The sequence below is a fragment of the Capricornis sumatraensis genome, chromosome 8 (genome assembly GCF_032405125.1).
Source record: "Capricornis sumatraensis isolate serow.1 chromosome 8, serow.2, whole genome shotgun sequence".
Lineage (NCBI taxonomy): Eukaryota > Metazoa > Chordata > Mammalia > Artiodactyla > Bovidae > Capricornis > Capricornis sumatraensis.
This window is the reverse complement of record NC_091076.1, coordinates 60,523,170-60,548,207: the sequence shown is the minus strand read 5'-3', so window position 1 is coordinate 60,548,207 and position 25,038 is coordinate 60,523,170. Positions and strand designations below refer to the sequence as shown.

The following is a 25,038-nucleotide window of genomic DNA, read 5'->3' as shown; positions in this document are numbered from 1 at the left end:
AACATATAGGCTTAAGAATATCAGGTTAAGGGCTCCTAGAATAGAGATTCTATTTTAAGGTAGCCCTGGAGTAACAAATCCCATAATCCTAAGAATTTTGTAGTAACTATTAGGTTAGTTTAAAACAGTTAAAAAAACTTTTATTTAAAGTTATGCTTTAGAATGTTGTATAAGACCTCAAATTATACATAAAGCTACAGAACTGTGGTCTATTGCAGCAATTAGATCAGGTCTTCAGTGCTTAGAGCCTTTGCTTAGTTGATGTGTCCTCCTCCCACTTCCCCTACTCTCCATCCACATGTGAAGGAAAAGTTAATTCTTGAGCATATTTTAATATGGGAAATTATACCAACAGGAATTTCTTTACATATATACATATATTAATACATATATAGTAATAGTATGCTTAAAGAAGTCTAATTATTGATTTAATCATGGCAGCTAATGTAACAAGTATATAAGACAAATGAAATGCCTCCACTTTTGGAAAATATTTTAAATACTTTTTAGGCAAAGAACTAATACATTGGTTTTTCTGACTCAGCAACTCCTTGATGTTAGAGATGCAAATCAGACTGATTCCTGGGAAATTTTTTAAAACAAAAACTAACTTTTTTCCCTTCTATTTCTACCCTAAAAGTTTTTGGTTGTAAAAATAGAATGTTATTAATTGAAAAGTTTTCCGATCAAATTTAGGCCAACGATGAGAAATTATTAGTGATGGAAGATTTAGTTTATCTCTTTCTGAACTTTGTTCAATAATGAAAGCTTCTGACTTTCAAAGCATTTTAACTTCTGAGAACCTTTTTTTCTTATTCTACATTCCAAAGTAGAACCCTTGGTTTACTTTTTGTGTAATAAAAATATCTGTATAGCACTTCTCATTAGATCTGAGAATTACTTTTTGTTGGTTTTACCCTTCCCATTAAGGCTTTACATTTTCAAGAAGCAATCTTTAGTCCAGAGCTTAAGTTGACAGAAAGGTCTCCCTGTCTCCCTAAAGCAGTCTCCTCAGCTGTGTGCTAGGAATGGAAGACCTTCCCTGAGGAAATCACGTTTTACCTTTCAGAGTAAACTCAAAACCGTTGTTTCCCTGATAAATTCAAGGCAGTACATGCTTTAAGATCTTGTAAAAGATGTAGAATTCCCCCAAATTAAGAATAATTTGGAGACTGTGTCACATTCAGAGATAAACCACTTTTAACAATGATATATATGCTTCCCAACTTTTCCATGTGAACACACATGTATTTTACAGCCTATGGCAGTTTTCCCCCCTTTTCTCCCTTAGAAGTTTATTGCAGATCAAGGTTCCACGCTAGTACCCAGGTTAAATAAATTGTGGTCATTTGGCCTGCTGTGCCATTATGTCATATGTAGCTTTTCTTGTATAATTTATGGCTCTTTAAGCCTTCTAGTTTTGGCCTGTGTGGCACATATTTATAGTTCTTTGGTTAATAGGATTGCAGATTGTGTTAACAGCCTGAGCATCCCTAAAAATAAATTTGTTCTGTGCTTTGCCTTGAAACCACATATCCTTCCAGAGGTAGAAAAACTGCCTAATTGATGAGTGTGGTGGTAATTCCTGAAGCCATTGTTAGTTCTTAATAGAGCATGGGTATTCTAGATGATGGAAGTTTAATATACTTTACTATTTTCCTATTTTCAAAATTAGTATATATAATATTAAAAATATAAAGAGAAAAGAAAGAATAGCTATAGTATCATGTTTTGTGAAATGTCTTTTGGTTCGTGAACTAATGATCTATGCTGATCTTTAGTTCCAGAAAGCTGACTCTGATCTGGACTACATTCAGTACAGGCTGGAATATGAAATCAAGACTAATTATCCTGATTCAGCAGGCAAGGTAATCTGCAAAAGAAATATCTTTTTAACAGAATATTTTATTAAAAGATTTTCTGATAGTATTTCTAATAGTAGAGTATAACAGTTACATTATTAAGGATTACATTCTTAGAATCCTTTTGTGTTGGAAGTTTGGTCACAGAATATTGGAGAGATTATACTCATAGTAAAGGAAATTTGTGGCTCCTCTTTTTTTTTAACCTGTAACCAAGAATTATTGAGTCTAGATGTGTAAACAACTGTGGAAGCCTCTGAAATTGTGAAAGAATATAGATACCTTTAGGGCAGTGGTTAACTAAGAGGAGAAATCCTAGCAGTCATGATATTCTCTGAGGAAGATGATGATACACTATTAAATTTGTTACATGGACTGTTTGTATAAAATTATGTACTTAGTTATTCTAAGTTTAGATTGATTAGAAATACTGTCTGTTTATAAGTCATAGTACATGTACACATGCCTATAGAGATAAAGCAATTTTTAAGCCTTGTTTGTTAACATTAATTTAGCATGTAAAACATTAATTTATCACTTTATGGTACTCTTTTTTTCTCATAGCACTTGCTAGCAGATAAGAAATATCATATTTTACTCTTTCTTAAAAAAATTATACAATTAAAATTTCGGGGGAATTGTGTAAACTTTCAAATTAAAATGAGATTTTAAATAAAATTGGGAAAGCACTGTGAATGTTCAGTTTTTACCGCTTAACGTGAAATAATGGAATGCCAGGATTGTATAGGAGTATAGTTTTAACTATTCTACCTCCTTAACTGTCTTGACTTTGTCCTTCCCTCTTTTTGCTCTTACTAAAGAAAACCAACCCATTCTGGTCAAGTGGTACCCCAAGTAATTGGCCAAAGCACTCATCTCAGTCAGTATATTTCAAGTACTATCTGGAATACATTTCGTGTGGGGCTTCCACGTTTCTCCCACCTTCTATCTCTCATTTTTATCACATTTCCGGTTGTTTTATTCTTCTACAACTTAAAAAAAAAAAACAGCTTTACTGAGCTATAATTCACATACCACAGAATTCACTCTTTTAAAGTAGATAATTTAGTGGGTTTTAGTATGTTTAGTTTATTTTAATTTTTAGCAGTTTAGTATATTGTATGGCCATCATCACAATAAATATTTGAGTATTTTCATAACCTCAAAAAGAAACCCATACCTATTAGCTGTTTCTCCCCATTAACAACCACTTCCCCCTCCCCTGGCCAGCTTCCAGCAACTACTAATCTACTTCCTGTCGCTATACTCTACAGATTTGCTCTCTGAACATTTCATATAAATGGAATCACACAATATGTGGCCTTTTATATCTGGTTTAGTATTTTTTTTAAAAAATTGAAATATAGTTGATTTACAGTTTTTCAGATGGAGAGCAAAGTGATTCAGTTATACATACACGCATATATATACACACAAAAATATGTGTCTGTGTGTATATATTTTTCAAATTCTTTTCTTTATAGGTTATTACAAGATACCGAGTATAGTTCCCTGTGCTATACAGTTGATCCTGTTGTTTATCTATTTTATACATAATAGTCAGTCAGTGAGTTCAGTCGCTCAGTCGTGTCTGACTCTTTGTGACCCCATGGACTGCAGCACGCCAGGCTTCCCTGTCCATCACCAGCTCCTGGAACTAGCTCAAACTCATGTCCATAGAGTCAATGATGCCATCCAACCACCTTATCTTCTGTCATCTCCTTTTCCTCCTCCTGCCTTCTATTTTTTCCAGCATCAGGGTCTTATCCAGTGAGTCAGTTCTTCACATCAGGTGATCACAGTACTGGAGTTTCAGCTTGAGCATCAATCAGTCCCTTTCAATGAATATTCAGGACTGATTTCCTTAAAGATTGACTGGTTTGATCTTGCAGTCCAAGGGACTCTCAAGAGTCTTCTCCAACGCCACAGTTCAAAAACATCAATTCTTTGGCATTCAGCTTTCTTTATAGTCCAGCTCTCACATCCGTACGTGACTGGAAAAACCATAGCTTTGACTAGAGGACTTTGTCAGCAAAGTGATGCCTCTGCTATTTAATACACTGTCTAGGTTGGTCATAGCTTTTCTTTCAAGGAGCAAGCGTCTTTTAATTTTGTGGCTGCAGTCACCATCTGCAGTGATTTTGGAGCCCCCCCAAATAAAGTCTTTTACTGTTTCCATTGTTTCCCCATCTATTTCCCATAAAGTGATGGCACTGGATGCCATGATTTTAGTTTTTTGAATGTTTTAAACCAACTTTTTCACTCTCCTCTTTCACTTTTGTCAAGAGGCTCTTTAGTTCTTCATTTTCTGCCATAAGGGTGGTGTCATCTGCATATCTGAGGTTATTGGTATTTCTGCCTGCTATCTTGATTCCAGCTTGTGCTTCATCCAGCCCAGCATTTCTCATGATGTACTCTACATGTAAGTTAAATAAGCAGGGTGACAATATACAGCCATGAAGTACTCCTTTTCCGATTTGGAACCAGTCTGTTCCATGTCCGGTTCTAACTGTTGCTTCTTGACCTGCATACAGATTTCTCAGGAGGCAGGTAAGGTGGTCTCGTATTCCCATCTCTGTAAGAATTTCCCACAGTTTGTTGTGATCCACACAGTCAAAGGCTTTGACATAGTCAGTAAAGCAGAAGTAGATGTTTTCCTGGAACTCTCTTGCTTTTTCAATGATCCAACGGTTTTGATCTCTGATTCCTCTGCCTTTTCTAAATCCAGCTTGAACATCTGGAAGTTCACGGTTCACGTACTGTTGAATACATAATACATACATAATAGTATATATCTGTTAATCCCAGATTCCCAGTTTATCCCTCTCTCACCCCATTTCGCCTTTGGTAAGCATAAATTGACTTTCCACATCTGTGAGTCTGTTTTTGTTTTGTAAATAACTTCATTTGTATTGTTTTTCTATAAGATTCCACATGTAAGTGATATTGTATGATGTTTGTCTTTCTCTTTCTGACTTCACTTGGTGTGAAAATCTATAGATGCATCCATGTTGCTGCAGATGGCATTATTTCATTCTGTTTTATAGATGAGTGGTATACATATACCACATTTTTATCCATTCACCTGTGGATGGACATTTAGGTTGCTTTTATGTCTTGGCTATTGTAAATAGTCAGTGAATATTGGGGTGCATTTATCTTTTCAAATTGGAGTTTTCTCCAGATATATGCCTAGGAGTGGGATTGCTGGATTATGTAGTAACTCTATTTTTAGTTCTTTGAGGAACTTCCATACTGTTCTCCATAGTGGCTACACCAATTTACATTCCTATGAACACTGTAGGAGGGTCTTTTCTCTCCACATCCTCTCCAGCATTATTTATACACTTTTTAATGATGGCCATTCTGACCAGTGTGAGGTGATACCTCGTTGTAGTTTTGATTTGCATTTCTCTAATAATTAGCGATGTGGAGCATCTTTTTATGTGCCCCTTGGCCATCTGTATGTCTTCTATAAAGAAATGTTTATTTAAGTCTTCTGCCTATTTTTTGACTGGGTTTTTGTTTGATATTGAGTTGTATGAGTTGTTTATGTATTTTGGCAATAATTAAGCCCTTGTTGGTCCCATTGTTTGCAAATATTTTCTCCCATCCTATAGAATGTCTTTTTGTTTATGATTTCCTTTGCTGTACAAAAGCTAAGAAGTTTGAGTAGGTACCATTTGTTTATTTTTGCTTTTATTTCCACTGCCCTGGGAGACTGACCTTGGAGAAGGCAATGGGAACCCACTCCAGTACTCTTGCCTGGAAAATCCCATGGACGAAGGAGCCCGGTAGGCTGCAGTCCATGGGGTTGCTAAGAGTCGGGCACGACTGAGCGACTTCACTTTCACTTTTCACTTTAATGCACTGGAGAAGGAAATGGCAACCCACTCCAGTGTTCTTGCCTGGAGAATCCCAGGGACGGCGGAACCTGGTGGGCTGCTATCTATGGGGTCGCACAGAGTCGGACACAACTGAAGCGACTTAGCAGCAACAGCAGGGAGACTGACCTAAGGAAACAGTGGTATGATTTATGGCAGAGAATGGTTTGCCTCTATTCTCTTCTAGGAGTTTTATGGAGTCATGTCTTATATTTAAGTCTTTAAGCCATTTTGAGTTTATTTTTGTGTATGGTGTGAGGGAGTGTTCTAAGTTCATTGATTTACATGCAGCTGTCCAGCTTTCCCAACACCACTTGCTGAAGGGACTGTCTTTTCTCCCTTATATACCACATCTGTATCAATTCATCTACTGATGGACATTTAAGTTGCTTCCATGTCTTGACTATTGTAAATAGTGCTGCTGTGAACATTGGGGTGCATGTATCTTTTCAAATTAGAGTTTTCATCTTTTCTGGATATCACTTAGCATGTTTTAAAGGTTCATCCTGGTTGTAGCATGAATCAATACTTCATTCCTTTTTACTGCTGAATAATATTTCATTGTATGGCCATACCACGTTTTCTTATTTATTTGATCAGTTAATAGTTTGGTTGTTTCCTTTTGGCTGTTATGATCATATTCCCATAAGCATTCATGTACAAGTTTTTGTATGGATGTTTGCTTTCATTTCACTTGGGTATATACCTAAGAGTGGAATTCCTGGGCACATGGTAACCCTATGTTTAATATTTTGAGGAACAACTACATTGTTATCCAAAGCAGTTGTACTATTACACATTCTCAGTTTTGGGTTTTTTTTTTTTAAGTTGTAAAATATGTAAGATAAAATTCATCATTTTTTTCAGTTTAAAGTGTGCAATTCTGTGGTTTTAGTACATTTATATCATTGTGTAGCTATCACCACCATCAATCTCCAGAACTCGATTTCATCTTTCCAAATTGAAACTGCATCCATTAAATAATAACTCCCCATTTCCCCCTCTTCCCAAGCCCTGGCAACAACCATTCTACCTTCTGTCTCTATGAACTTTACTACTCTAGTGACCTCATATACACAATTTTCCAGACTACACATTTGGTGTCATCTATTATTTCTTTGCCCCTATCAAACGTACTACTAAGTTTTCTTAACTTTTCTTTAATACTATCTCTTTTCTGTCCTTTTCCTACTTCTACTGCTCATGCTGTAGTCTTGATCACTATCTGTAGAATTAACAGTTTTTAAATTAGATTTTTTGTTCTGATTCATTCCTGTTAGAATTATCTTTATTTATCATTTCCATCATCAAAAGCTTAGCAAAAAATCTCCAAGGAAGAAAGGAGCAGAGGGCCATGAACTGAGCCTCTGCCTGTAGCCATAAGGTAGGGTCCACAAAGGAAATATTTGAATAGTGAGACAATAATCAAGATAGTATAGTTCTGTGCAAATCAAGAGTTCATTTTAAGATTAGAATAGGAAGGAAATAAAGAGAGTCAAAAAGAGGGATATCAAAATTACAGGGCAAGTCTGACTTTTTGATTGTTATAGGGTGTGGAAAGAAGGTAACCCTCCTAACTATTGGTGGGAATGTAAATTGGTACAGTCACTGTAGAGAACAGTATGGAGTTTCCTTAATAAACTAAGAATAGATCTCCCATATGACCCTGCAGTCCCACTCCAGGGCATATGTCCAGAGAGAAATATAATCCAAAAGGATACATGCACCCCAGGGTTCATTGCAGCACTGTTTACAACAGTCAAGAAAGAAGCAACCAAAATGCCCATGGACAGAGGAATGGATAAAGAAGATATGGTACATATATACAAGAGAATATTACTCGGCCGTCAAGAAGAATGAAATAGTGCTGTTTGCAGCAACAGGGATGGACCTAGAGATTGTCATATTGAGGGAAGTAAGTCAGAGAAGAAACATCCGACGACATCCCCTATCTGTGGACTCTAAAAAGACATGATATAGGTGAACTTATTTACAAAACTTAAACAGATACACAGACTAGAGAACAAACTTATGGTTGCCAAGGGGAAGGATGGGCGGAAGGGTTAGGGAGTTGGGAATGGACTTGTATATACTGCTATGTGTAAAATGCATAACCAAAAAGGACCTACTGTATAGTACATGAAACTCTCCTCAGCGTTATGTGTCAGACTGGATGGGTCAGGGGCGTTTGGGGGGAGAATGGATACATGTATGACTGTTCACCTGAAATTATCACAACATTGTTAATTGGCTGTACCCCAATAGAAAATAAAACATTTAAAAAATTTATAGGACAGGTCTGACTTTTTGATTGTCTAAAATAATTTGGCAAAGGATTAGTCTATGGGCTATTAAACTGAGGAAGTATATTATTATAGGACCTAGAAAGTTGGTGGCAAATGGAGTGAGAAAAATGACATTGGTTTTCAAACAAGAGTCAACAGGAGTTATTTTCCCCTCAGGGTAGGGACAATCTATGTATAGTTGAAGTCTGTATAAAGGGAGATATGAAAAGGTTATTGAAATATAGGAATGTTGCGGTTCTGGAGGATTTGGGGAGGAGACAATAATAGTAGTAGTGTTAGGAGCTGAGTAAGGATCAGGGTAGATGTTTTCATTTTCAGGTGAAAAGGCAGGAATAGAAACTCCCAGGTGTTTTCTGTCTTCTCAGTAAAGTAGTTGGGGTGAGATATTCTGCCAAGAATGAGTGGATGGGTACTGGTAGGAATGGAGAAAGTTTGGAATACCTAGTATTGGAGAGTTTGCTAAAGAACCACGAAGGAATGAGAAGAATCATTAAGTGGCAGAAATGTCACTTTTGAACTCACAGTTGAAATGTCTTTCATGGAATAGTGGTTATTTACATTGAAAATTAATTTGAAAAACTAATATAATTTATAAATACAGTTGCTTGAGTTGGCATGCATTTTGTATAGTGAGGTATGCCTTGAATTGGTACTCATACATACCTTAGCCCCATGACAGTGTATTTAAGAATTTTATGATAAGTGGTTTCAAGTTGTCTTTTCTATAAGAACAAGTCAAAATATTTCCTTCAATACCTTCTGAATAACATTTAGGATTATGTCTTAGAAGTACTGTGTAATTATTATGAACTATACATCAAATATTATGTATCTAATGTAACATTATCTGCTGTTTAATATTGCTATTTTGTGTGTGCTGCTACTGCTGCTAAGTCGCTTCAGTTGTGTCCGACTCTATGCGACCCCATAGACAGCAGCCCACCAGGCTCCCCCATCCCTGGGATTCTCCAGGCAAGAACACTGGAGTGGGTTGCCATTTCCTTCTCCAATGCAGGAAACTGAAAAGTGAAAGTGAAGTCGCTCAGTCATGTCCGACTCTTCGCGACCCCATGGACTGCAGCCCATGAGGCTCCTTCGTCCATGGGATTTTCCAGGCAAGAGTACTGCAGTGGGGTGCCATTGCCTTCTTCGATTTTGTGTGTGAGAAGGGTTATTTCTGTACCTAGGCTTTAAATTCCTTGAGAATAGTATCTAGGTCTTATACTTCTCTCTTTCTTCCCCTCCTCCCATTCTGTCACATAGTTGTGTAATTGTTTATAGTGTTCTATTAAATGGATGGTAGTATGTGTTGTATACATTTTAATTCTTAAAAGAAGCTTTATTTTTCCTTTCCAGATTTAATATATATTAATTTTTTTCCTAATGTAGAAAAATCCAGTTACACTTGTAAAGGAATTGTCAGCAATAAAGTCTCGATATCAAACTTTGCAAGTTCGCTTTAAACCAATTGCTGTGGAGCAGAAAGAGACTAGGAGCCGCATTTGTGCTACTTTCAATAAGACTATGACCTTGATACAGGAACTGCAGAAGCAAACAGACCTGGAGGTAATGCTTTCTGTTGATTGGCTGCATTTGTAGAATTTTAATTCTGAATTTCTTACTGAAAGATAAATCCCCAGTAACTCTCATTTTGAAATTCAGCAGTGTGAACTATTGATAAAGAATGAGATTTTCTTGATTCCCTGAAGTACAAGATCTCTTATCTCCTTTTATTTTAAAATGAGCATGTGGAATTGACATGGTTAGTGAAGAGGCATGCTTTCTTGGATTACCTAGAACAGCAGAAGAAAAAACTTGCTAACACTTATTGTATCTACCAGTTCTGCTGGTTCCTATGAGAACTAATGAGACTGAGAAATCTAGAAAGCATCTATACCAGTGACTGTTTTCATTCTCCTTTTCTTCAGTTGGGATGATTAGCTTGGGTAGGCCTAACCTTCATTCCTGGTCCTTCATTCTCCAGCCTCTTCTCATCTAGTATAAGGATCTTTCTAATTGTGAGCCTCTGTCACTGATGTTTAAACTCTACAGATATGTTAGAGTAGGAAAAAGAATATGAGCTGTTAACCTAGGCACGAAGATCTTGAACAGCCAATTGAAGAGATTGGCAGCATTTTCATTTACTGTTAAGCAAAGTTGGGGGCTTTTGAAAGAAAAGATAGCTTAATGTAGATGAAATCATAGAGTTGAATTTAATTATCTGGACAAAAAATGTCCAGTAGGTTTTAATTTCTGGTGCTTACTCCAGTCAGTTAACTGGTAATAACTACTTAGAGTGCTGTTTAAGGAGCTGTGTTTGGGCATGGCCAAAAAGTTATCTGCTGTGGAGTGTTGATGGGGCAGCATACGTGGTATTTATTTGCCAAGTCTGAAGTAAATTATGGCTTAAGATATTTGAATTATGGGATCTAATCATAGGTTGATTAGATCAAGAATTCTTTGTATTACCAATGGAAGAAAAGAGAACAGTGCCTGGTTAAAATCATAAAATGAGATCATAAATGTATCTGTCATGGAGAAATGAATAGTGCAAGAGGGGAGAACAGTGAAAAGGGGCACAGAGGGAATAGAGAGCAGGCATTTAAACAGTATGGGTGGTGTTTCGTCACCTGCTAATTAATAAAATGCTAAAAGGAAGTATGTATGTGATAACCTTTTATAAATAAAACCAAGTCACACATTCTTCATTGTATGTGATCAGAACTTGACAATAGAAGTCCATAAATTTGTTCCTAGGAAACAGATCTTGAAGAGAGATTAAGTGTAGTTCTGAATGTACACATCAACATGTATATATAGAAATTCATGAATTAATTGAAGCATGGTAAATTTGGGTGACTGAACAAAGAGAAAAATGATTTTTTGAACACTTACTAAAAATCGTCATTGGATACAATAAATAGATGGCATATTTCTGAGATTTAAAAAAGTGGTACAGAAAAGTAGTAATGATATTGATGTATATTAGTCACTCGGTTGTGTCCAACTCTTTGCAACCCCATGGACAATAGCCTGCCAGGCTCCTCTGTCCATGGAATTCTTCAGGTAAGAACTGGAGTGGGTTCCCATTTCCTTCTCCAGGGGATTTTCCCAACCCAGGAATCAAACCCCCTTCTCCTACACTGCAGGCAGATTCTTTACCTTCTGAGTCAGGGATGTCAAATCATTTGAATATCTGTAAAGGTTTTCATTTAGTTATCTGAAATGAGCAATAATTATATCAAAGGTAGAAAGCTAAGGGAACTTTTTCATTTTGGATCAGATAATGACAAAAAGGAGAAATGGAGACTTCCTGGCAGTCCAGTGGTTAAGACTCTTCACTTCCAATACAGGGGCTGCAGGTTCAGTTCTTGGTTGAGGAGTTAAGATCTCATGTGCCTCTTGGCTTCTCAGCCAAAAAACCAAAACATAAAACAGAAACAATACTGTAACAAATTCAATAAAGTCTTAAAAAAAATGATCCACATTAAAAAAATAAAGGAGAAATGGCTAAAGGTAAAGGAGGTCATGTTTTAGAATCAATGATAGCCAAGCTGGAAAATGTTGGATATGATTGGTCTTGGGCCTACTAGTTTAAAAATGAGATAGTATTAATAGTAGAAAGTTCAGAGAAAAGTTTTATGATTGAAATGTGGAAGAAAAGGGAAGGGCATCTATAAAGAGTTATATAACGATAATTATATGGCTCAAATAGGTCTATGAGCCCAGAGTTTAAAGAACATGTAAAGGAATTTCATGTATAAAAGAGGTATATTAAACATAGGGTCAGAACTGTGAGAATAGTTAAGAAAGCCAAAGGATTTTCAGCTGAGGATTCTGAAAATTTCTAGAGTAACGGAATGGGCTTTTACAATTATTTGGGGAACATGAAGAATAAGAAAGAGATGTTTACTTAGAGCAAATGGTCCATTGTTTATAAACAACAGAATGCAAACAGAAAGTAAAATGGTTCTGTTATTATCTTGCAATGATTTTTATCAAGGTGAGTGGTTTTTCATTTGGAAGGGTAGAAAATATATATTTGAATTGATAATACTAAAAAAAACCAACTTGAATTGATAATAATAAATAGGGAGATGAGAACAGAAAAGGAGGTGGATGGTAGGGAATACATATTAATTTCCTGATCTTTTTAGTCGCCATTAAGACACTGACATTTAAATATAGTTAGTTGTAAAGGTGACTATCAAAAGAAGGACCAAATTTGTTCCAAATAGAAAATAGCAAAACAGTCCCCCCACCAAACAAAAATATAGCAATAAATAGAAAATTCAAAAGGCATTAAACATAGAATGTATGTTATTCCATCAAAGCTCTGAAACATTTGTATTAAAGAAGAAAAATTTCTGTGTATTTTAGAATAGTTAATTCCTGGAAAAACTCTTTGAAGTCTTATTAAACAGATGGTCTGAAATCTCTTGAATTTCAGAGATCACAAAGAGAAACATGGAATCATGGAGAACAAAGTCTTGCCAGAATAATATCATTTCCTGTTTTTCAGATAGAAGAGGGAAATTTTGTCACTATTTGAGTTGCAGTGTTTTTGTTTTATCCATGTGAAGATTTTGGACAAATGGTTGGCTTGAGGAGCCAAACCAGGTGGGGTCTCCAATACAATATGTGGCTATATATTAATGAATTAAAATTAAAAGTAACTAAATTAATACAGTCCTTCATCAGTGCAGATACAGAATATACCCAGGATCACAGAAAGGTCTATTGGACAGCGTTGTGTTGGAGATTCTGATTCTGTGGGTATGAGGTGTTCCCGATTTGACAATCTCTCTAGAGATGACCTATATAGTTAGGCAGATTTGTAACCATGTGAGTGATTCTTCAAGTCCTATCTCCTGTTACTTCCTCATTAACTCTTTGTTTCAGCTAGCCTATTTGTGGGTGCTCTGTGAAAGCCCCTTCCAACTTCCCTTCAGCTTCTCTTCTCCCGTTTGGTTTTGCTGCTCTTACCCCCTTTTGTGGATTCGGTTCGCTGGTTGTTTTCTCAGCATGTTCTCCCTTTCTGTGTAAGAGATTACTGATTCTCTTGAGATGTGTGCCATTCCTCACAGATGCATGCCTGAGGTAAAAGTGGCACTATCCTTAGCTTCAGGGATGTGCCTGATGGGCAAGGGGAACGGATTTTCCTTTAACTAATATTGGGTCAGGAATGGGTTTGTAACCCAAATGGTATGTGAGGAGGGGGAGTCTGGAAATAGGAAGTGAGAGAGTTTCCTCACTGCTGAGAGACCCCTGGGAAGAGAAAGCTTTACTTGTTCTAAACATTGTGTATAGATGTGATACCTGGAGCCACTTTCCTGTCAGCCTGAGAATAAAGGATATCAGAGCTGTTAGATGGAAGAAACCTGAGTCCTTACATTGTTGAGCTGCTTCATAAACCAGCCCTGAAACCTGCCCTTCTTAGGTACTTATTGTGCAGTGATAATGCATTTTATTTATCCATTTTCATATGCATCTCTGTTACTTGCAGATAAAAGCATCTTAATTATCCTTCAAAATTTAACCCAAGTCTCTACTTCTGAAGAAACTTCCAGACTATTTTTTTTCACACTTCTTTTTCAAAATACTTTTTGAATATATTCAGATGTGACTTCTCTGGTTCTGTTACAGTCCTTAAATTGTTTGATTTCGTTGTCTTGTTTCTTCAATTTAATTGTGAGTTCCTTGGAAACTCAAATATCAAAGTAACTTGTATGTACGTAGCTAATATGTATTTTTTCCTTGCCTTTATAAATTTGTCATTATATACCTAGTGTGAACTTGTGGAAACATTTACTGGTGTTACAAAGCAGAAATTAGTATAACAGCCTTTAAAGATTTATTTAACTTTTAAAAAATTTATCTTATTGAAGTATAGTTGATTTACAGTGTGTTAATTTTTGCTGTGCAGCAAAGTGATTCAGTTATACATCTATATATATTTTTTTCATATTCTTTTCCATGATTTACCACAGGATACCAAATATAGTTCCCTGTGCTATATAGTAGGACCTTGTTCTTTTAAGCTGTTCTGAAATACAGATTCTGTCTTTTCTAGTTGTTACCACTGACTGAAGAAGAGAAAACTGCGGCAGAGCAATTAAGAGCTCACCTGTCAGACTTATGAGGAAGAAATGGACTTGCAAAAAGGAACTCTGATGGGGAAGAAATCAATCCCATACATTTGGGAAGATGTCTTATTAACATTGATGACTATTGGTCGGGAGATGACAAAGGAGATTTGGTTTGGGTGACTGGATAGTGATGCCTTCCACAGAAGAGGGGGATACAAGAGAAGGGCAGATATTGTATTAATAAAGTTCACCCAAAGGGGCAGAATGGAAATAAAGAGATTTTTAAAATATATGCACACATGCTTAGTAATTTCAGGCAAGGAAATCCCAACACCATTTTGTATCTGTTTTTGTGTAACTGGGATAACACAGATGTCCTGACTGACCTATTGCAAAAGAATATTACATACTATCAGTCAGTCAGATGTGAATGAACATGCTTGGGAAATTAAAGGTTAGAAAAATATTTGTACTATATTATACATATGTAAATAATTTTATTGTTGAAAATTCTGATCGCAGATGTGGTCACCTTATGGTGAGACTGGTAATATGTGACTTAACAGTCTCCCACAATACCTAACTTAGTAGAAAGCTGGCTTTTCTGTGACAGCTCACTTTTATTTTTGTCCTGTTCCTTCTGCCTGCCAATGTTGAGCATGAGCTCTGCTTTCTAATGCTGTTTCTGATTGTCCCTGTCACATTTCAGGGACCTGAAATATACCTTTGTTCTCCTCTAGTCTGCATTACTGTACTTGTTCAGTTCATTCATTGGAGAAGGAAATGGCCAGTACTATTGCCTGCAAAATCCCATGGACAGAGGAGCCTGGTAGGCTACAGTCCCTGGGGTCACAAAGAGTTGGACACGACTGAGCGACTTCACTCAGTTCATTCTACTGTAAATCTCTATATATGAACCTTCAAGTTGTGAACGTTCGAAGACGTAAGCATGTGTTTTCCCCTAATCACGTGAGTTAGCTCTGTTTGAGGAGGCACTGTTAGATTTTGAGGCACAGGACCCGAATGTAGGATGGAACATGAAGGCTGCAGCAGCCATTCAGAATGTAATCCAGTGCTACTGTGGCGTCTATGATGAGAAAAAAAGAGCCACCACTCAGACATTACTGGATTGTTCTTTCAAGAAGATAGACAGAATTGAATCCAGCAAGGAACCAGAGCCTGTGCCATTAACTGCAGGTATGAAATCGCAGCTTGCCCTGTCTCCTGTTGCTGATGCCCCTTCAGCTCTACCATCTCCCACCTCCCCTCCCTCTCTAGTCAGTCACTCTTGCCTGTTCACTCGATGCCAGCCCCTGTTGTCCTGTCCTACTGTGCTTTTCAAGATACTGTACTTTCAGATTAAAAATGTTTCATTTCTTTGTGTTTGTTTCATATGTATTATTTGTGTGAAAACTATTATAAACCTATTACAGTACAGTACTATATAGCTGACTGTTAGCTGGGCACCTAGGCTAACTTTGTTGAACTTAACAAAAGAAGCTGGACTTAAGGGACATACTCTCAGAATGGAACTTGTTCATATGTGGGGGACTTACTGTATGTGAAAGCTAAGAAACTGAAATGAGAGGATTGTTGCAACTACTGTTTGCCAGTTTTGTGTATATGTGTGTGTGTGCACCAATATCCTTATTTTATTTTTTTATTAAATGGCAAGTATGGTATATACTAGGAGGTCAAGTTACCAATAAATTATCACTGGTAATATTCTGGGAAATGCTGAAGCTATGCTAAAAAGTTGAGAGGAGAAGCAGATATTGGAGATGTTAAAGCAGGTTTTAAATTCTAGCTGTACAAGCCTGAGCAAATCACTTAACTTGTGTGTGTCAGGATGATTGGAAGTACAATGAGATGGTGAAGTATTAAGGTTTGATATTTGGTAATTCAATAAATATTTCCATATATGTAATAAAAACAAGATACTGAAAGACCAGGAAAAGTAAATCAAATGTTAATTTGCAGGATACAGAATTATACTTTTATGTAAATAAGAATTTTTTCTGTTATGTTATTAACAAACTTATAATAGCTGACAAACAGGGTTGGAAGAGTAGCTTCAGTTAAACTTGTCTATTCTGAATATTTGGAGAACAGAAACTACCCTAACCTTTAAATTACAAGTAAGTCACACTTTAGTAATATATACTACTCTTCTTCAGTACTCAGGCAAGTAATATTGAGGAAGTTCCTGTCATGATATGTCTCTGGGATGCGATGTTGATTGGTGGGATTGAAAAATGGTGGTATCACAAAGAGGTCTTAACAAGTTACTGGAGTTAAAGTGTTTTGTTTGCAATTAGGGAAAAAAAAACACGATGTTTTTCTTTTGACTTCCTTCACAAGTTACCTTAAAATATTGGTTCTTCCCCTCATCCCTCTTAAAATTGTTCTTTCTGCACTTTGTATATTCACTTATTTCCTAGGGTTCATTTATTGCCTCTTTGGGGAATGATTTCCAAGTATAACTTACTCCACTAGAAGTGAAAGTGTTAGTTGCTCAGTCTTGACTCTTTGCAACCCCATGGACTGTAGTCAGCTAGACTCCTCTGTCCATGGAATTCTCCAGGCAAGAATACTGGAGTGGGTAGCCATTCCCTTCCCCAGGGGATCTTCCTGACCTAAGGATCAAACCTGAGTCTCCTATATTGCAGGTGGATTCTTTACTGTCTGAGCCACCACGGAGGCAAACAATAAAAACCTTGACCTGAATATTCAAACTGAATGTGTCCAGAATACATAACTGATTTTATTTTGTTACTAGCCACTACTCTGTTAGCTGGAATTAAGGTTTGCATCCATTTCTTTATATTGTTAGTTAATAAAATCTGTACCTTTTGAAATGTTTATTGTATACAACATTCATTTTCCCTTCACTCTTCTACCTAGTTTAGACCATTTTTATTTCTCATCTGGATGATTGTTTTCTCTTATGTGACTGTTCTCTTAGGGCTTCCTTGGTGGCTCAGACAGTAAAGTTTTCACCCGCAGTGCGTGAGACCTGGATTCGATCCGTGGGTTGGGAAGACCTGGAGAAAGGCATGGCCACCCACTCCAGTATTCTTGCCTGGGGAATCCTCATGGACAGAGGAGCCTGGCGGGCTACAGTCCACGGGATCACAAAGAGTAGGACATGACTGAGCAACTGAGAACAGCACACATGTAACTATTAGTCTTTTTATGTCCTTAGTATTAGGTTGTATTTTAAATACAACTTTAAGAAATTAAAAAAATAAAAGTATGCCTATTCTCCCAAACAACTGCAACTTTTTCAGATGTTTCTATTATATATACAAATAAAAAATCATTTTTAAACAAAAATAGGCTAACAGCTTACATTGTACTATAGCTGCACTTTTTTTTTTCATTTAAAATATAGCTTCATGTCACACATCTGTTGTTCTTTTGAGCAGCTGTATGTATGAATTTACCATAATTTTTTTCACCAGTTCCTCACTGATAGGCATTTAAGCTGGCCCCGGTAAAGAATCCGCTTGCAGTGTAGGAGACACTGGGGACTTGCGTTCCATCCCTGGGTTGGGAAGATCCCCTGGAGGAGGAAATGGCAACCCATTCAAGTATTCTTGCCTGGAAAACCCCATAGACAGGAGTCTGACAAACTACAGTCCATGGGGGTCACGAAGAGTCAGATTTGACTGAGCATGCACACTCCAATAGACAAATTAGGAGATGGGGGAAAGCGGAAAAGAGGATGGCAAAGTATGCCCTTAAGGAATTCTAATAGGGCTGACCACAGGTTTCCCAACCACACAGGGTAGTTGAGCATCCTCCCAACGAAGTTTTCTTCTTGCTTAAGTGCGCCAGTATCTGACTGCCGACAAGCAATGACCCCTCATTAGTTGTTCAGGTTTTCTAATTTTCCACTATTGCGAACTATTACAATTAATCTTAGACAGTTTGGGGCTCTTGGGCAGATACATCTATTAGTACAAGAACCTATTTTAATATTTATCACAGATTGTAATTTGTCTTTTTTGCTTTCTGCTCTACAGGGTTGCAAAGACCTTTTCTCATTACTCTGAATCCCGAGTAATTTAGTACTGTGTCCTACAAGTTTTTTCCCCCACAGGTGCACATATAGTTTATTAACGATTACATTTTGAAGCCAGCCATTTTGATCCAGTATTTAAATAAGCTGTTTAATATTAAAGTATTTTTAAAATTTGAGATAAAAATTAACCGTTATTAAAATGTACAATTGAAGGCATTTTAGTATAAAAGATGTACAACTATCACCTCTATGTAGTTCCAAGGCCATAAATAATTTTTGGTGAAAGGATTTTTCAGGCATAATTATTCCTAAATTATATCTTTGTCCATGGCTCCTGCCATTAAAGAAAAAATTGTTATGCCCACTACTTACGAGAAAGTCCAAATGCCTTGATATTTAACAACTTCCCAAATTATTACTGATTCTGTTCAGGTGCTTTCAGTTAAGTGTAACAATTTGCAAGAAATTGGAAAGGAACATTTTAGTTCAAATGAAGGAATTTATATCCTTTGTCTCGTACCTTCAATTCCTGCATTTTTTCAACATTTTTTTTACCTAGGAAACTGTAGAAAGGAGACGCCGATACAGGAAAGCTGAACGCAGGTGAAACCGTTGCACTTTCCAGTCTTAAGGCGCTAGCTCACCTTAAGCCCCAGGCAATGTAGGGCGGCAGTGGTTGTATGGGGGAGTCTGCCGGCTACACAATACAAGGGCCCATCTTCCCACGCCCGACAGTGCAATTACCGCTCCGGGCTTCACAATCTGGAGCTTTGCTTCAGTAGTTGGGGCGGAAGTCCTAAAAATCAGAATCTGGGTTTGCTTCTCGAGCAAGAATCACCAGCCTCTACACCACAGTTTTGCAAAATGCGGGCTACAAGCCACCTGCAGCCCAATCAGCAGGAGTAGAAAAACGCTGATTTCCTGGAGCCCTACCCTAGAATCCGAATAAGTAGGGGTGTGGCTCCAGAGTCTGCATTTCCCCCAAGCCCTCCAGGTGGCTCCCGCCTTTGGCGCTCAGGAGTTTGAGACGAGTGGAGCCCCGCCCCTTCCCGAGAGGGGCGGGGTGCCGCGCTCTCCTCCGCCTGCGCTAACCCAGACCGAAGGCACGCAACCCGGCGGCCTCGAACGGCCAAATCTCGTGTGCGCTCCCGCACCGCGGGAACTAAGCGCCTGCTTCTGGCCCGCTCCCTCGGCGCAGCGGCCTGCGCGCATGCGTGCGCGCGCGCCGCGCCTTTCCTCACGCCGCGCCTTCCGCTGCCCTGGTTACCGTTAGTGTTTGCGAATTCCCTGCAGCACCTTCTTCGCGGGAGACCAGCGCCGCTGGACTCCGGCAGCGGTTCGATACGCGCGCCCCTGCGTCACGTGGGCCGAGGCTCCCTCGCGGTCGCTGGCGAGCTGCTGAGCCGGGAGGAGAGGAGCTGCGGGCTACCGCTCACCCTCCCACCGCGCCCAGGGGCTGGCGCCCGGATGAAAATGGCGAAGTGGGGGTAGCTGGCGCGGAGCTTGAAGCTATGGGGCGCGCAGGTGTGGCGGCCGTCGGAGCCCCCTGAGGCGGGCGCCTGGCGGTTCTCCGGGGCAGTTTGACCTGGCGACCTCGGGCTGGCGCCTAATCGGTCAGATCACGGGCTCCGCGGGTCTCCGAGGGCCCCACCGAGAGAAGGGGGCAATGGATGAACAGAGTGTGGAGGTGAGGGGGCTTGAGGAGGGTGGTGGCTTAGTCTCCCTCGTCACCTTCTGAGCGTTGTGTATTCGGGGCGCCCCGTCCTAGTCCACCCTCTCGTGGGGCACCCCCACCCCACTGCTGCTGCTGTGGAGGGGCTGACCCAGTGCGGGGGACGCGGTGCTCGTCGTTCCGCAGCCCTCAAGGGCGCCGTGTGCTCGGACAGTTCCTGCAGTCAGGTGGTGCGTATTCGGGCGTTTTCAGGATGTCTTGGCACTGGTGCTCATCCCCACGGGGTTTTTGCAAACTACAGCCTTTTCAGCGCAAAACTGCAAATTCTTTACATGGTCCTGCCCTTGCGACTCGCGACCAGCTCTCAACGAGTTTCTGAGCGAATCCGAATCTCCCTCCGAATGGGTATTCATTCCCTTCTCCGCGGTACATTCTGTAGACATCTGCCCTTCCCAGACTGAATGAGGATATACTATCCTGTTTGATTGTAGTGTTCTAGAGCAGCCTGTTCTTTTTATCTGAGTCTTGTAAACGATGTTTTCAAATGTTTGGGATACTGACTTTAAGGCTAGGAACATAAAAAAAGATTGCTTATTGGACATAATTATATAATATTAATAGTTGTCAAAATTTGAACCTTCCAATTACTAAAATAATAAATCCTTGATTTTAATTAGGGACAACTATATTAGTTGGGTACTCCACTTGAAACTAGTTCATCCAATGGTCGTTTTGTGTCCCATCTCCCCACCCCCCAGCGTCTTCATCTCACAGATTCTGGTCCTGCAGAGTCATGGTTAGACCCATGAGTAATTTTCTCCTTAATTCCTCTTGTAAAGTATTATAAAGGTTTTGTAACCGCACCTTGGTTTTTAGAAGCGTTTTAATTCCTCTGGAATGGAGTAAAAATAAATGTGAGTACTGTAAAAATAAATTTACAATATGTAATAATCTACATTTAATTATATCTGTTTTCTTGCCAGATACTTCCTAAATTGATTCATCTGAAACTAGCAAACATAATATTGTTCCTTCTATTTATGTAACTTTTTTTTTTCTTCCCAAAGCCTTCATAGAGCTGCCACCAAAATTCTCAGTACAGGCAGAATTTCAGGCTCAAATAAATTGCTAGTTGGTTTGAACATCATGGCAGAAATTCAGATTTCTGGATTCTGAATTACATAGGTTCCCTCTTGATCAAAGTATGCTGCCATTAATGGATCTTTTTATACTTAAAAAACTTATAAACACAATCCACTCCCCTTGGGAAATTTGCAGAAAAAGCTACAAGTTCATAGTGTTCATTCAGTCATACAGTTTGCCTTTTTTTGTTACTGTTATACGTCATAAGGATTTTTTTTACCATAAACTTCAAAAATATTTCTAGTAGCTATCATACTCTATGTTAACTCCTGTGATTTAATATTTTGGCCTTAGCCAGATTCTTGCCATTATTATTGTTTCAGTGAGAATGTTTGTGCAGAAGTCTATGTCTGAATTCCATGTTCTTTACTTATGCTAAGATCATTGTGAAGCTTAGAAAAATGGAGGCATTTTTTCCCTCAGGAGATAGATGTTCTGAGGTACCTGGACCTTGAATATAGTTGAAACGGAGATGTTGTGAATCCAAAATAAATGTAAATGTTGAATGAATTATTGCAGACATGCTTTATACTCTTGATTCAGTAGCCTAATCTGGTGAGCTTTAACATCTTTTTACTGTTTTCAGAGCATTGCTGAGGTTTTCCGGTGTTTTATTTGCATGGAGAAATTGCGGGATGCGCGCTTGTGTCCCCATTGCTCCAAGCTCTGTTGTTTCAGCTGCATTAGGGTAAGTGACTCTTTTTACATGCATTTAGCATATATAGGGTATATTGTAAAAATTAACCATTTTTTGTATCTTTTTAAAATTTGATATTGCGTGCCCTTTAAAAAATGTCTTAAATGAATGTTCCTTAATGGAAGATTGTCAATGTATATTGTTAAGCTCTGTGGAGATGAGTAATCAAATGATAACTGCCTTGAAATGTCTGGAAACCAAAGCCCTGTGTAACTGTAGTATATTTACATTATTAAATCATTGCACATTTAACAAGTACTTATGAAGTGCTTACCTGCATTGTATTTGGGGTTGAGGATGCCAAGATAAGTGATGGAAGCGCTTTCCCTGCAGGAGTTTAAATCTAATTAAGAGAATGGACTTTGTGTTTATATTCAGGAATGTGTAGTGTCATAAAGAGGCACTTACAAAGTGCTGTGAGACTCAAGAGGGAGAGTTTATACTTGTTTGATGGGTAAGATAGAGAAAAAGCTAGTAATGGGTTCAAAGGCATAGAATAAAGTCATATAATCTTATAGTTTAAAGAGACCTTAAAGGTGAATATAATCTGGTGGCTTTAAAAAATTAATGTCGGTGAACCCCACAACAAAATTATGAGAAAGCCTAAGATGTAAAGCAGAAGAACTTATTTTGGTTGTATGTGGCGATTCAGTGCACATCTGTAGGCCATAGCTGAAAACTGCCCTGCCCACATTAGTCTTAGTAGATAATTTCCTTTATTGAGAAAGTCAAAGTCATCTAACATGCTCTTCATCTCTAACTTTCTCTGTGATTCCTTGTTCCTGTCCGAGGAAGGAATATCCCTTTGTCAAGAGTAATATCTGAAACACTTAGATCATTTGCTTCTAGTCACACAGTCAGTAAATGATAGAGCTGGATTTGAACCCAGGTAGTCTGGCTCTGGAGCCTGTGATCTTTGGTACTGCACTAATGTGCAGAAGGCCTAGGTTACATACCATGCTGGTTCTCCCACTCATAAACTGAGACACTTGATCTTTGCATTGTTTTCTCAAATAATAGAATGTGGATAACAAGATCTGTCCCACAAGATGGTTGTGGCATTAAATGAGATAAGTAATCTAAAAGGTTTAATTTAGAAACTAAAATATACTCTCCACTTGTGCAATTCTATGGTATTCTAAGAATAGCAACTCATACACATATAATGTTTTATAAATGGTGTAGCTGAAGTGAGATAGATCTAAGTGGCCTCTGTCACTGTAGTTAATTGATAAAGTGGATCTGGATTCACCTCTTTTGATGAAGGTCTAGTGTACATGGACATTTCAAGTGGCGCAGCGGTAAAGAATCCGCCTGCCAATGCAGGAGAAGCAGGAGACAGGGATTTGATCCCTGGGAAGGGAAGATCCCTTGGAGTAGGAAATGGCAACCGTCTCCAGTATTCTTGCCTGCAAATTCCATGAACAGAGGAGCAAAAAGTCAGACACGACTGAGCACAAAAATACAAAGATACAAATACCACTATATAGATGACCTCTGGTTATTATCTTATACTTCACTGGTCCTTCATTTCTTCATTTTTTCCTCATCTTGTTCCTTAGAAGAGTGTATTTCTTAAATATTGTACTGGCATTTTCTTTTATGAAGTGTCTGGGAATTTTTCATCTACTTTGAGAAATTTGGTTTACTTTTGCATGGCTTCTAAATCTTCCTTCAACGTTGCCTTATAAATGTCATACCTGATTGTCCTTCCAGCATCTTGAGACTTGCTTCAAATCAAATTCTTCCTGTTATTTTCTCAAGTTGACTCTCTTGAACTTTTTTCTTTGTTTCTTCTTTTCTACCAGGAGCTCAAACTTGAAACCTCTTGACACCAATGTTTTTAAGTTATTATCTCCTAGTGTCATTTATATTTGTCCTGCCTTTCCATTCTTTTTATTACCATCCTAATGGGGCTTCCCTGGTAGCTCAGACGGTAAAGCGTCTGCCTACAATGCCGGAGACCAGGTTCAGTCCCTGGGTCAGAAAGATCCCCTGGAGAAGGAAATGGCAACCCACTCCAGTATTCTTGCCTGGAAAATCCCATGGAGAGAGGAGCCCTGGTGGGCTACAGTCCATGGGGTCGCAAAGAATTGGACACTACTGAATGACTTTACTTCACTTAATAGAGAATTGCAAATACTTATTACCTCATGCTTCGATAATTACAATTACCATCTAACTGGTCTGTCTTAAGTGTTTAATCTGTAGTCCATTTCGTATCCTGCTGTTGTGTTGATGTTTTCCAGTAATGCCCATTCTTTTTTTTTCCTCCCAGAAGCCTCAGATTTATTGCCTGAAGGAAAGTTCAAGAACATTAACCTTGTATTCAGACCATCTGGATAATTTGGTTCTAACCTTTTTCTCAGAGTTATCTTGGTTCCCAAGTACACCATCCATTTGTTCATTCATTCAACAGCTATTAATTGTATGCCTACTTGGAGTTAGGCATTGACTTCTCAAGGAGTTGGCTTGTTTCCTAGTTAGGATATATACAAAAAAGTAAATAGCTATGTTGGATATCCTTCATAGCATAAAGAAAAATGAAATTGGTTAAGGGTTTAGAGTAGGGACTTTGAGAGGACACAGGCAGGTTGATAGCTACTTCAGGTTCGGTAATCTGGGAATGTCTCTAGGTATATGACATTTGAGCACGGACCAGGATGAAATGGAAGAGTGATGGAAATATCTGAGAAAGAAGGTACCAGGCAGAGGAATCACAAGGGGCAAAGGCCTTGAGAAAGAAATATGTTTAGTGTGCTGAGAAATAGCAAAGAAACGAGTGTGGTTGGAGCAAAGTGGACAGAGGGAGAGAGGGAAGGGAAATGAGCCTTGGTAAAGACCTTGGATTTTATTTTAAGTGTGCTGCTATCCATGGAAAGCTTTTGAGTGATTTGAAGGAGCTGATGCTCTGAAGGCTTTCACTCTGGCTACTGTGTGGAAAGTAGACTATTGGCAGGTGGTTGAGTGAAGAGAACAGTCAGGATGGGCTTCATTAATGAAAGGTGAGTGGTCGTTTAGACCGGGATCGGAACACCAGAGGTGGTGAAAAATAGGGCTTTTCTGTTGTTCTGAATGTAGAATCAGTGAGTTTTCATACAGATGGGATGTGAGAATAGTTTTTTGTAGCATCTGGATGAATGGTTTTCCATTCTAAAGCAGAAAAAATGGGAGGAACAGATTTGGGTAGGCTATAAAAGTTGTGGGTTTTTTTTTTTTTAACTTTTAAATTGTTTTAGTAACAGTACAAAAAACATTGTTTTTGCTAGTGAGAGTGATATAACTAAATATAGTTCTGTCTTAAACCAATTTGTGACCATGGTACTACTGTTCAAAAGTTTGGACTAAGTTCAGTTTA

At 38.3% G+C, this 25,038-nt stretch overlaps 2 protein-coding genes across 5 annotated transcripts in view; both read left to right on the top strand.

Annotated features, from left to right (window-relative positions):
* Window positions 1–15,409, top strand: part of SKA2 (spindle and kinetochore associated complex subunit 2) — a 30,618-nt gene extending 15,209 nt beyond the window's left edge. Inside the window, 3 exon segments of the mRNA XM_068978508.1 lie at window positions 1,782–1,868; window positions 9,442–9,618; window positions 14,126–15,409. Of these exon segments, the coding sequence (XP_068834609.1) occupies window positions 1,782–1,868; window positions 9,442–9,463 (109 nt within the window). The 3' untranslated portion in view covers window positions 9,464–9,618; window positions 14,126–15,409.
* A 4,425-nt stretch (window positions 15,410–19,834) lies between these two features.
* The window catches only part of TRIM37 (tripartite motif containing 37), a 141,258-nt gene continuing 136,054 nt past the window's right edge, over window positions 19,835–25,038 (top strand). For all 4 annotated transcript variants that reach the window (XM_068976307.1, XM_068976308.1, XM_068976306.1 and 1 more), the window contains exons 1-2: window positions 19,835–19,855; window positions 21,570–21,671. In XM_068976307.1, the coding sequence (XP_068832408.1) occupies window positions 19,835–19,855; window positions 21,570–21,671 (123 nt within the window). The remainder of the gene's footprint in view (window positions 19,856–21,569; window positions 21,672–25,038) is intronic.